Source organism: Lepidothrix coronata, unplaced genomic scaffold (genome assembly GCF_001604755.1).
Source record: "Lepidothrix coronata isolate B3197 unplaced genomic scaffold, Lepidothrix_coronata-1.0 Scaffold122, whole genome shotgun sequence".
Classification (NCBI taxonomy): Eukaryota; Metazoa; Chordata; class Aves; order Passeriformes; family Pipridae; genus Lepidothrix; species Lepidothrix coronata.
This window is the reverse complement of record NW_016690302.1, coordinates 1,244,980-1,257,903: the sequence shown is the minus strand read 5'-3', so window position 1 is coordinate 1,257,903 and position 12,924 is coordinate 1,244,980. Positions and strand designations below refer to the sequence as shown.

Sequence of the window (12,924 nt, the reverse complement as noted above, 5' to 3'; positions counted from 1 at the left end):
GGAAAAGAAGGAAGGGAAAAGAAGGAAGGGGAAAAAAAGGGGGGAAGAGGGGAAACAGAGCACCAAAACCCCCCAAACAAAAACCCAGTGGATTATTCTGTGGGGTGGTTTTTGTTTGTCTGTATTTGTGTTTGTTTGTGGGGGGGGTGTTTGTATTTCTTTGTAGCCCTAAGTTCTAAGGTCTGGATTCCAACTGCAAACATCCAGGCCATATGGAAGGAAATGGAGGAAGAGCTGGCTCTGAGCCCTCAAAAACATACCATATAGTCTTAACTTCCAGCTGTTTAATCCTCCTTCTGAACAACGCTCCCATCTCTTTTAACCCTCCACACATGAACACTCTCTCTCCCTTTCCCAAAAGACAATGATGGAACTTGTGACATAACATTGCAGCTCTGTAGACATTAAGTGAGGTGCATTGGTGCATTACACTGTCAAAGCCACTCCAAAAAACCCAAACATGAACCCAAACAAGTCGCAAAAATGCTGAACACTCTTCAATTGACAAGATAATGACACTGATGGAATCGCAGATCTTTGCCAGCATCAGCCAGCTCTGAATGCAGTGTCTCCACACAGCCCTGAGCACCTTGGGAATGCAAAATATGCTGCTTTAGCTGCCTCAGAACGGATGGTTTCTGCTCCTGCCTCCACAAGATATACCACCAAATAAAGAGAACGTTGCTCTGTTTTTCAAGCGAGTCCAGTGCAACTCCAATCCCCATAAATCCAGGGAGCAGCCTCGTGCCTCTTCCTTCAGTGCTGAACTCACCTGAGAGCCGTGGCAAATGCCCTGCTAATTTAACACACTGAGAGCAGCAAATCAACTCAGCCCTTCAAGAACAGGCCGTTAGACCAAAAATAATTCGTTTTTACACCTATGTGACAGGGCCAAACCTCACCGTGAGCCACAGCTTAATATCCGTGTGAGGATTCCAAGTGGCATCAATGGAAACCAAAGGAAACATCCAGAGGAGCAGGGGGAAAAAAAGGAAGGGAATTATCAAACTGGATTCATGTGCATCTGGAATGATTTTCATACAAAATGCCCAGCAAATCTCTCTGCGCCGCTGACAAATCACCAGCTGAGGTAAATCCCAGATAATGAAACATTGTAAGGAAGGCTCTATTTAATAATTTAGCCCCTGTCAAGGAGTTTGTATTGATTCTTGTTTTCAGCACTGGGAGAGAATGTTATCTGCAGCCTCACGGCTCGGTGACAGCATCAGTGAATTTAATCACTGTGCAGCTCCTGCCATGCAATCCTTAAACTGTCACCTCTGATTCTTCATCATTCCCTGCCACTTCCTTCAAAGCCCCTGGACCCACACTTCCATACTAATCTCCCACCCCACACGTGCCCCACTGTAATCACAGCAGCCTTTCAATCTGCTTCACATTAGACATAAAAGCCAATCTCATTTGCAGGCTAAATTTTTGATTTTAAATAATTCAGTGCTCCTTCAAACGTCTCATTCGTCTGGCTCTTATTAGCCAGTCTGTTCCATCCCTTGAACAGCAAAATGAGCTGTGCTGAGGCAGGGCTGAGCACTTCCAGAATCATGGAATCACAGAATGGTTTGGGTTGGAAGGGACCTTAAAGGCCACCCTGTGCCACCTTCCACTAGACCAGGTCGCTCCAAGCCCCGTCCAACCTGGCCTTGAAAAGGTTTAGCAAAGATTTGGAGGAGAAAAAACAAACAAACAAACAAAACAACTTTCTGCCTTTTCTTGACTGTAGAAGGAGAAATGAATCTGGAGAAGCAAAAAAAATCTATATTAATCAGCATTTTTTCCACCCCAAAAAGGAAAGGTCACGCTGCCTGCCTCGTAACTGGCCAGGAAAAATTTGCCACAAATTAATTCAGCTGCACTTCAGGAACAGAACATCAATTCATCTGCAAACAGAATGAGGCTTTTAAATACATAAATGCTTGTGGCTACAGAAACCTCACCCAGATATTTGCATTCAAACCCAGCAGCTCCTGTAAGAGCGAGGAGAATAACAGATGTAAATTTAACATGTTTGCTGAAATGCAAGGCCTGATGCAGGGGGAGTGCAAAGGACAGGAAGCAGATACTGCATAATTTAGAAAAACAAATTCCTTCTGATTTTTTTTCCCCTCCCCCTCCTCCCCTCCTTTATTCCAGGTGAGATGCAATCCTTGCCATTTTATAATCAGAGTGAAATGATCCCCCAGGCCCACCCAGACAAGGTCACCGTACACAGATTTTCTATTACAGGGCACTGGCTGCGTTTCACAACTGTCTTTTTATGCACTTCTGCCTTTCCATCCAGACTATAAATTGTTACAAGGCCCTGGGGCAATCCAGCTGTGTACTCCATTCAAATCAGGCTTCAAGGAGAAAGCTCCACAGCCGAGATGCTCCAGTCAAATAAACACAGGGCAAAGGCATCACAATGAATAATGTTTGCTTTTGTGCAGGCAAATCCAGCGTTTTCCTGCCTTCAAAAGTTCCTCTCTGATGCTCAGATTCAAAAAAGTGTGGCCATTAGCATTTTAAATGTGGCATCAAATTAAAGCAGAATATGAGAAAGCGGAAGCTGCTGAAATCCATCTACTGGTCGGGCTCTGGGTCTCTCTGGAAAACAGGAAAACCTTCAAAAAGGCAGTTTGGACTTCATTTATCCGAGCTGGAAATTCATCCCAAGAAAGGTTGAAACGTCAGGATTAGAGGGTGGATTTGCAGGACCTGGTTTATTTGTATAAATTAGCTCATCCCACGGTCAGAGTCATCCTGTTGTTACCAGAGCTGTCAGTGGTTTTATTGTTCCTGTTTTCTTTGCTTCTCCCTTCACCTCTCCTTGTTATCCCAGAGAAAACGCACATAAACTTCCAGGATGAGTTGTTCCCTCTTCCCTTTCATTTTGGATGGGTTTGTTTTCCCCTTTCAGCTTAGAAGTTAAGCTGGAAGTGCCTTGGTTTCAGTCAATTAATCAGCACTTCACACTCACACTGATGTTTTCAAACCTCCCATTCCTCCCTCCTTGGGATGGAAGTTCAGACTTAGGCCAAGTTCCACACTTGTGCTTTGTTTCTTTTTCCCCAAACACTAATATTCAGTCATCTTATTTTACTTTATGATCTCTGCATACAGATAAACCCATTTCCAGCAGCCCTGGCTCTGCACCACTTTTGATATTTAAATGGAGACGTGTAATCAAAGCTGGATACGCAGGGGTTTAGATGCACTACATAATTAATATATTCCTATCTGAAATGCAATTACTGCTGTTGCATCATATATTTAAGCCAGCAGCTGGCTATTTAAGGTGAGGAGAAGAGTTTTATTGGAATATTATCATTACCAGCACTTCACCAAGGCAGTGTTTGGCTGGTGACAGATCCCTGTCCGCACCAGCAGGTTCATAGGTTTCCATGTTAAATTAAATATATCCTGAAGAATCCCTCAAACACCTCCCTGTGCCTCTCTGCTGGGGCCACTGAGCACAAATGACAAATTATCTGAGCTGCTTTTCCCTCCATGCCCCCAGCATCCCAGTCCTGCAGCCTGGCTGATTCCCTGCCTCCTGCTTCCCAGGCTGCCCTTCCCTTCCAGGTCAGTGGGGTCCAAAGCAAAGGAGCATCAGAACCACCCCGGTGACCACTGGGCACACATTTGAACTGAATTGCTGCATGTTAATTGGGTTTTTCCTCATCCAAGTCAGTCAAGCTCAGTTTTAATCGTGTATTTTCATCCTCTGGAAGTAACCACAATCAACATTTTAATTAAGATAAAGAGAATGGACTGAGTTTTAGGACTTGTTAACCATTAACAAAGAGATAAAGGGAAACTTCAGTGTTTGTAACACACTGATTGTAATGCAAAGGATCTGTCAAGGCTTCAACTACAAAAGAAAACCATTAAATACTACTGTTTAATAAAAAAAAAACACCTTATAGCTATGAAACAACATCCTCAGAGTGAAGGGAATAAAAATCTGTTTCTTCAAGTGGCTTGATCCAAAAAGAAATGCAGTGAAACCTTCCAGCTTCAAAACACAGCATTCTTCAATTAAAAAAAGGGGGATAAAAAAAGGACTTGTTTTCTTTTCGGAGGGTAGGGGGTGGAATGAGGCAGCACAAAGTGCTGGGGTGTGAGTGATAAAACACGACTGGCCGAGCAGATCCTTTGCTATTTCCTCCAGAAATTCCAGATCCATTTCCTTCTGCCAGAAACTCTGGAGATCAAAGCGATTTGGGCCAGGTTTGATTTATTCTTAGCAAGAGCTCAGAACTGCAATTCAGAGCCCACAATAACAGGATAAATAAGCAGAGCCAGGCTCTGCGCTGAAGGAATGAGGGGAGATAGGATCAATCCTGGAAAAATTAGCATGGGGAGGGGGGAGTGAAGCAGCATTTGATTCCCTGTTAGTTATTTCAGGATTATTGCAGTTCAGAGCTGTAGGTCTGCAGACAATTCACCCCTGTTCACTCCCTCTCCACTGCCAACCCAAACATGACTCAGTCAGCGCTCCTCTGCCGGCTGTGCTTTGATCAGGGGATTTGTAGCACCAAAGAGTATTTAAGGAATACTTCAGGAAGCCTGGAGATTTTTTTTATTTTTTTTTCTAAGATGTTTTGACTCGTGCCAAATGACAATGAACAAAAAAGTATGCTTCCCTAACTTCCTGATGACTAGGAAAATTTGCATTTCTGACAGGCAGCGGGTCTGCCATTGTTAAAAATGCACTGGTTTTATTGCAGAAGGAAGGGGAAAAGCAGCAGATTGACAGCCAGGAGACAACTCCTGATGTAAACAAGCTGAACATTTTCTCACAGAAAAAAAACCCCAACCCAACCAACAATCAGAGAAACTTATGTTTTTTTAATGCAGCGAAGCATTAACTGCTTTCATTTTATTGACTCGCCTGTGTAATTTAAATCCCAACGCTGTGAGATTGTTCTGGAACAGAAAACTCCACAGTAAGCAAACCCTGAACCACATGTTAATGATCCCAGTTCTGCTCCTCCATGGAACACCATTTTCCTCATTCTTACACTTGCTCAGCAATGTCAAGGAAGTATTAAAGGCACATTCCTGTGCCCTCTTACAGCCTTTATCCACACCTTCCAGATTTTTCCAGTTATGTTTTGCTGTTTCTTTTTTCTGAAAACAATATTTTTAAAGTGACTGACATTGTAAGCTGGATAACACAGGCTGAAATTAGGGAAAGAAGTGCTTCCTGAGGGAAAAACAAGGGTAGAAAAGTTGCTCTAAAGCTACTCATGACCTTGAATAATCCAGATTTACGAGACCACCTGAACCCAACCACCCCTTCAGCTGCCCCAGGGAGGAGGGAGAGCACATCCTACAACACAACTGAGAGCAAATATTGAGTGCCAGCAATGAGAGAAGGAACTGAGAACCAACAAAAACACGGAAGGCAATAAAGCCAGCACAGATTTAAACATTGCTTCACCACAGTTTGTTCCTAATCAAAGTCCTTAAGAATAATCTGGCCTTGAATCCTGAAAGAGGATAGTATTAATCCAGAGAAAATGAATTAGCACTAAAGAGAGATTAATAAAATGTTCTGGGACACAGACAGCACAAACCCCAATCAGCAGGGAAGGAATAATCTAGGAACTTTCTGGTTGCTTTTTTTTTTTAAATACAGACAAATAGCTCATACTCTTCTGACAGGTTGTGGCAATTTCACTTTTAAAAAGTATCAATAATTCAAAAACTGGGAAGTGAAGCAAACAAAGAAAAGGCATTTATGGCACATTACACCTTTTCACGTGACCTGCCACCCCAACGTTTTCCATAAGGGGAAGAAAAAGAAGTTCTGCTTCCAAGGGTCAACATTCACAAACATTTCAGTATTTGAGGGCAAAAATAAACCAGTAGATTTTCCAAGAACATACTCCTCAGTGTTCTGCATATCCCATCACAACTCACAAAACAGCATGAGAGCTACTGAACCATTATTCTGCATTTTTACACCTTTGACACATCCCTTCCCAACAGAATTGCTGCCCTGAGGGAACACCTGAGGCTCTGGAGAAGAACAGGGACCCCCAGTGATCCAGCCTGGACAGCAGAGCATCCCCTTGTTTTTCCAGTGAGAAGAAACACAAAAGTGCAGCAACCCCACCCTGCCCAGGGCAGGACAGCACAACCCTCCAGTGCCAAGAAAACTGATGTTCACTCCAAGCCCCACTCATCCTTTTTCCTTTGGAGAACGTGCCTGCTCTAGTGCTGTGTCGTTTTTATTTAAGCAACCTGTCTCTGGAGGCAGCTGGGAAAAAAATGATCCTTGTCTCAGCAAGACAGGATTCACAGGAATCACTCTCCATGACCATCTTTCAGCTCTTTCCCACCAGTTTCCTGCTGTTTCCCTTCCACACCAATGGGTCACCCAACCAGGTCACTGCCCACAGGACAGCAGAGTTCTGGGAGGCTCCCTCAGGTGGGAAAACTGTGCTTTTTCCAAGAGGTTTTTCCTAATTCCCATGGCAGAGCAGTTCTCTCGGTGCTGGTGTTCCCAGAAAACACCTGAGACTCCCAATACATTCTTGGAGGTGATTTTGGAGCTGTTGTTAACCCTGCAGTGAAAGCTGAGTTATGGAAGTTCTGAAGCAACAGCAGAGCAGAAAGGACTTGACAGTTCAAGTGCCCCTTGGTGCTGACAGCTTCCCTAAGACACAACACAGCAATCATGTTTTCCTCCTCAACTCCACTTCCATGAATCCCTGAAAGCCTGAAGGAATGTGGGACCACAGGAACAGTAAAGACAAGAGAGGGTGAATGTTATCCAGGACAGCTCCCAACACAGTTCAGGTGGATTGATCAGATAATTTCACAGCTTCTCACACGGCCAACCTGAAGGCATCATTCGTTTTTTGGACTCAAAGAGACAGACCCAGAAAGCTGGATGTGCTCCTCCAGCTGCCCTCAGTGCTCAGGAACCACATCTGCTGCTCCTGCTGCCCTGTCCTAAAGCAACAACTAATACCTGTCCTAAAGCAAAACCTAATACCTGTCCTAAAGCAACAACTAATACCTGTCCTAAAGCAAAACCTAATATCTGTCCTAAACCAACAACTAATACCTGTCCTAAAGCAATGACTAATACCTGTCCTAAAACAACAATTAATATCTGTCCTAAAACAACAATTAATATCTGTCCTAAAACAACAATTAATATCTGTCCTAAAACAACAACTAATACAACTCAGGGGGAAAAGCCAAGCTCTGCAACACAGGCAGAACACAGGATGGCAACAGAGACAGTTTAAAGAGAAATTAGGAGTCAGTGAAGTTTTCCTCACGAGGATTTTAGGGCTGTTGGTGAAGTGGAATTGTTCTCCAGGAAAGGCAAAGAGCTACTCCTCTAATATAATTTTTAATAGAACTGATTCATCTTAATGTCAAGAGAAACTCGTGACAGAAGGATAAACTAATGCATCCAAACACCCCACTGCACCTGCCAGAACTGCTGCAACTGCCAAGAGCAGGCAGAGAAGAACAATTCCTGCTTTCTCCAAGGCACAGGGTTGAAACACTGAAACACAACTGCTCTGCAATTGTTTGTACCATCTGCTTCTGGAGCTGTGTGACTGCACCAGGTTATGAGGAATCTGGAACACTCAGCTGGAAGAAACCGCCAAACTTCACAGAACCAGTTTTTAGTTCTGGAACAAAATCACATCTAATTATTATTATTTAAGATATTCCTGTGAAAAGCAAGTTAAACCTCAGTTTACTTCAAGAATGGAGCTGAATGGTACTCCAGTCTCATCCCCAAAATCATCCTCAGGACCTTTTACCCTGCAGGACAGCACACAAGTGCATCAGGCTGTGCCATTTTTCACTGACTGCTCTTTTTATTTTTAAATTTTTTACATCTTTTGGTTCTAAAACACCACCCTCAACTGCTGCACCTGAGCAGCACCCAGAACCACAGGAAGCACAGGCTCAGGCTCAAACACTCAGCCAAAAACTTTCATTTTCTGACAACCAGCACAATAATGTATTTAATTAGCAGGCGACATTTCAAAGCTGTTGACTTTAACTTCTCTGCTTCACTTGACATATTTAGCTGAAGGCAAAACAAGACTGTTTTCCTGTTGGTATCTCACACTGGAAGAGAAATCAAGTGTCCTTTGCACTGTACATCTTTCCTTTTCCCCCAACACTAAAATCAAGGGTCACACACACACACTGGAGATCCATTTTTGCTGCTTTTATCAGCGTCAAGAGCTTTTTGGTTTTGTCATTTTTATGCATTATGGCAGTAAGAGGAAAAAAAAACCTAACAGAGAAATTAAAGAACTCTGAGCAAGCAAAAATAAATATAAAAAAGGGACACTATTTCCATGTCAAATATTCAAAACTGCCAGCAAACCCCATGCCAAGTTGAAAACACAAGTAAAGAGAAACCACTCCAAAAAAATGTAAAAGTACTGCAACACAGTGCAACGCACTTCCCACAGTTCTGCAAACAGCTTCAACTTGTGGGACAAGCCCAGTGCTGACAAGAGAAGCTTCAGCTTTTGTTGTTAATATCCTGAACAATTAATGCAACTCAGCAGGAGCTCATTGCCCAGAAGGGCAACTCTCCCCCTGGAATTCCAGGGAGACACCAAAGCATCTGATGTGCAGGACTGGGACAAGTTCTCCCACTGGCAGGACCTGAGAACTACAAATCCAACAGCTCCAGAATCCAACAAATCCAACCAATCCAGAAACAAAGGGGGAGGGAAGAGAGAACAAACCACAACAAATCCAATCCAACAAATCCAACCAATCCAGAAACAAAGGGGGAGGGAAGAGAGAACAAACCAAACCACTGCCACGGACATCACCACTGAGCAAAGTTCTCCTTCACTGTGGTCTCACGGAATAAACTTGGAAAAGCTGGGAAGAAAGGAAGATACAGCTCAGAGCAACAGATCCTGGGTGATCTGTGTCTGCAGACCATGCACTGGTAAGAAGGACAGTTTATTATTTATTCAGAACCTGAATAAAGCATCAACAAGCAGCACAAGAAGGAGCAGGAACAGTTCCCTTTTCAAAGATCCTGCTTGCAAAGCTCTGCAAAGTCCAACCCCAGCCCTGGGCTGTGACCAGGCAGCAGCTCCTGCCCTGCACTGGGTGCTTTCCTGTGCAGCTCCAGCAGGTGAAAAGGAACACAGTGAACCTTTTAAATGTGCAAATTCAGACACAAAGGGGCAAACCACAACTCTGGTTTGTTCTCACGCAGGTCCTTCACTTTGCAGGTTTAAAGAATAAAGTGCTAAAGTGTTCTGGGATGTTATTTTGTATTTTTTCCCAATCAAACTGGTCACTGGGTCTGGTCTCCCAGTGAGTCCAGGAGCAGCTGAGATGCAGAGGCTGCCCCAGGCCAGCCCAGTGTTCCCAGTGTTCCCAGTCTCACAGGAAGCCAGAGGAAAGAGGCACAGCCAAACTTAACTTCCCAGGAAAAAAAATTTAACTTACTGAGCCACAGTTTCCCCCAGAACACTCAGCTCCGAGTTAATATTTCTGCTAAGCTAAAAATGGCACAGAGCAGAGTCTGAGCTGCACAGTTAAACTGAGCCTAAACCAAAGGCAGGTCCCTGCCCTAAGAGCAGAACAGCTCCTGCTCCAGAAGGGAAAGATTTACTCAGGAGGAGCTGCAGGAAGAGATACAGGCTAAGAAACATCAGCACCTCACTGGTGAGCAGGGCAGGGGGGGAAAAAAGGAGATGTGAAAATGTTTCCTTACCAGTTTGAAGTCTTGAATGCTGCAGATGAAATAGGGGGTGTTGGGCCGGCGGCTCTCGATGTAAACGCAATCTTTAAAGAAACAAGATTTTAAAAATAACGGGAATTAACTTCTGCACCTCCAAGAAAGAACATAAAAACAGGATAAAACTGAAACACAGCCTAAGCTTTTGAAAGAACCACCACTTCATTTGCATGAACGTGTAATTTATGCCGAGCGCGGTCTAAGAATAGAAACTATTTATGATGATAAATAAGGGAATTAACTGCATAAAAATTAACTTTGATTTGAATAGACATTTTGCTGGGGAAAAAAAACCCAACAAAACAAAAAGAAAGTCGTTGAAAGCCCACTCTGGATTGAGTTAATAACAATGACCAGGTCACAGCCTATGAACCAGATCAAAATAAGAGAGGGAACTAATCAGATCTGGTGTGGTCAGTTTGCCATTAAAAACCCAGCACTAACATATTTTCTCTTCTAATTGTGAAGAAAACCAAGGCAACCAATCCCAGATGAAACACAGCCAAGTAAATTAGATTTACCTCAGGGAAGGCCTGGGCTTTCTCCAGTTACATTTGACATGACAGAAACACAGTAATTATTTTTGTTTGCTTTTGACAACTGGACCCTCCGAGGTTGCTGTAACATAAGGGCTGTTGTATTAAAAACAGGTTTGGCAATAACTACAACAAAAGCAGTGCCTTTGGAATAGAATTACTGCAGGGATGGGAACCAAGTGCCTGATTAATGATAATGACCTTAGAAATCAGAAAACTCACACAAAGCCTGCTAAACAACAGAGATGCTGCTCCCAAAGCCAAACAAGTATCTAAGGACAGTCGTTGTGTCCCTTTTTATACACATAGAAATAAATGATATTCAAACCCCAGAAGAAACAGAAAACACCATTATCCTATGAATGGGATAAAAAATTCATTTATCCTATGAATTCCATGAATTTTATTTTTTTTTTTACATTTCTACAGAAAAACTCCAAGGCTCAGAGTTTAAGCCAAACAAATCTCATGGGACAGTCACTGTGTCCCTTCTTATACACATTTAAATAAATGATATTCAAACCACAGAAGATACAAACCCCACCATTATCCTATGAATGGGCTTCCATGAATTTTTTTTTTATATTTCTACATAAAAACTTCAAAATCTCAGAGTTTTATAACACACATGGATGCAGTTTGATTCGATCCAGCTTATTTGGGAGCTGTGGCAATTTAACCACATCAAAGCACCCGTGTGTTATCCCAGACTTCCCTGGCTAATCATTCCATTTGGACAAACCTCCACTCACTCCAACCAACTGCTCAGCATCCCAGATGAACCATCTATTTACTTCCATCATGTCCCACCTCCTCTCACGTGCTGGAAGTTTTTTCAGGATTCATTGGGGAACGTGCAGGAAAAGCTACGAGATCACAGATACGGAAAACACCACAACTTCCAAGATTTTTATTTTTTTTTTCCTTTTTCCCCCCCCCTTAATATCTGAGTTTTACAAGCCTCATCTCCAGAGCGTTATCACACAGCAGGCAGAACAAACAGCTGAACAAAACAGCACCAAAAAATACGGGAATGTGGCATCTCCTGTGGATAAAGCAAAGGAGTTGCCTCTCTCTGTATTGCATTTAAGGGAGGCACTGCTGGCTGCCTGCCAAGCCTTAAAACAAGGATGACACCCAGTTAAGACATCTCTGAAGCGACAGAGGCCACACTGAGAAGGAAACAAGTTTATCCAGGTGCAAAGCAACGTCCTGAATGAAAAATGCCCCCCCAAAAAAGAACACTGATGGATGGGTCCACATCATCCACCCAAAACTCACAGTAAAGAGCAATCCTGCTGTTTGCCAGAGCTCCAACCAGCTTCCAAGTGGACCCAAGGAAAGAATTTTTATAATGCAATAAGATTTATGCCACTGAAAACTGCACCACAGCCCCATCCTCACCCTCAGCACACTGCAATGTGCTGTCTCACCCCTTTTTTTGTCCCCCCCACTGACCACGGACCTGGGGAACAATCTCAGCACAGAACTTCTGCACAGACTTAGACAACTTCAGCCAAGTATAATTTGATTTATTCTGCTGAAGGATAGTTGTCCTCACATCATCCTGTGTTCACCAGGAGGTAAGAGCAAGTAACCCCATGGGAAATGTGTGTGCTACAAATCCACACAGCGAGATCTCACCCCAGGGCCAGCTTGGACGACTCAAAACACCTGAGGTGCTGCACCACAGAGCTCCCTGCTGAACAAACCGGCAAAGAAAAGAAAAATGATCGACAAAAAATAAAAATAAAAGGGCTTTTCCATAACCTTTGCCACTCCAATGGCAAAACAGAGTGAAGAAATAAGTTCCCTGCACTGCTCTTGGGTTCACTGCCTGTCTCCAGCCGGGAGTGCATTTGCTTCCTTTCCCATTCCGTGTAAAACGTCCCACTGGAGATGGAGCGTTTCCCTGCCACATGGTACAGAGTCATTATGCCTTTGGGCTTGTGATAGTCACCAGATGTGCCCTAGTTCTGAAGGGTTACATTAATATTCCCACACTAAAAGCTGCTTTTAAAATTAGAGCTTCGATACGTGGACGTAAAGATCTTTTGGGGGGGGAAAAAAAAACCAACCCAACCACCTCCATCTTCTGAACCTTGAGCAGCTGAAGTGTTGTGGGTTTTTGTAGGAACCACCTTCAAAATGAGAATGGTTTTATGTTTTACCTAATGAGTCAACACTTGCATCATCCAAGAAACAAAGCCTCGGGCTCTCTGCACAGCACCACACTTCCACAGGGACGATATTCCTGGAAAGTCATTGTCAAGGAATTGTCTACAATCCCCTGTCGTGGCTTCAAGAGCCACAAGCTCGGCCTTCCCAGTGGAGCTGTGAGCAACCAGAGCTCCAATATCCAGCATTTTGGGTTTGACAGCCCAGTATTTTGTTGGATTCTTTCCCTCATTTTGCTTTTCCTTCAGGTATTTGATGTTGGAGGTTCTGAGCCAGAGATGCTTCTGCTCCCGGGGAACAGGGGCCAGGACAAGAGGGAACGGCCTCAGGCTGTGCCAGAGGAGGGGCAGGTTGGATATCAGGAGGAATTTCCTCATGGAAAGGGGGGTCAGGCACTGGAAGGGGCTGCCCAGGGAGGTTTGGAGTCCCCAGCCCTGGAGGTGTCCA

The 12,924-nt window shown here is 43.7% G+C and overlaps 1 protein-coding gene across 5 annotated transcripts in view; it reads right to left on the bottom strand.

Moving 5' to 3' along the window:
• Positions 1-12,924, bottom strand: part of RERE (arginine-glutamic acid dipeptide repeats) — a 166,537-nt gene that overhangs the window by 116,004 nt on the left and 37,609 nt on the right. For all 5 annotated transcript variants that reach the window (XM_017825722.1, XM_017825717.1, XM_017825721.1 and 2 more), the window contains exon 3: positions 9,740-9,810. In XM_017825722.1, coding sequence (XP_017681211.1) covers positions 9,740-9,810 — 71 coding nt within the window. The remainder of the gene's footprint in view (positions 1-9,739; positions 9,811-12,924) is intronic.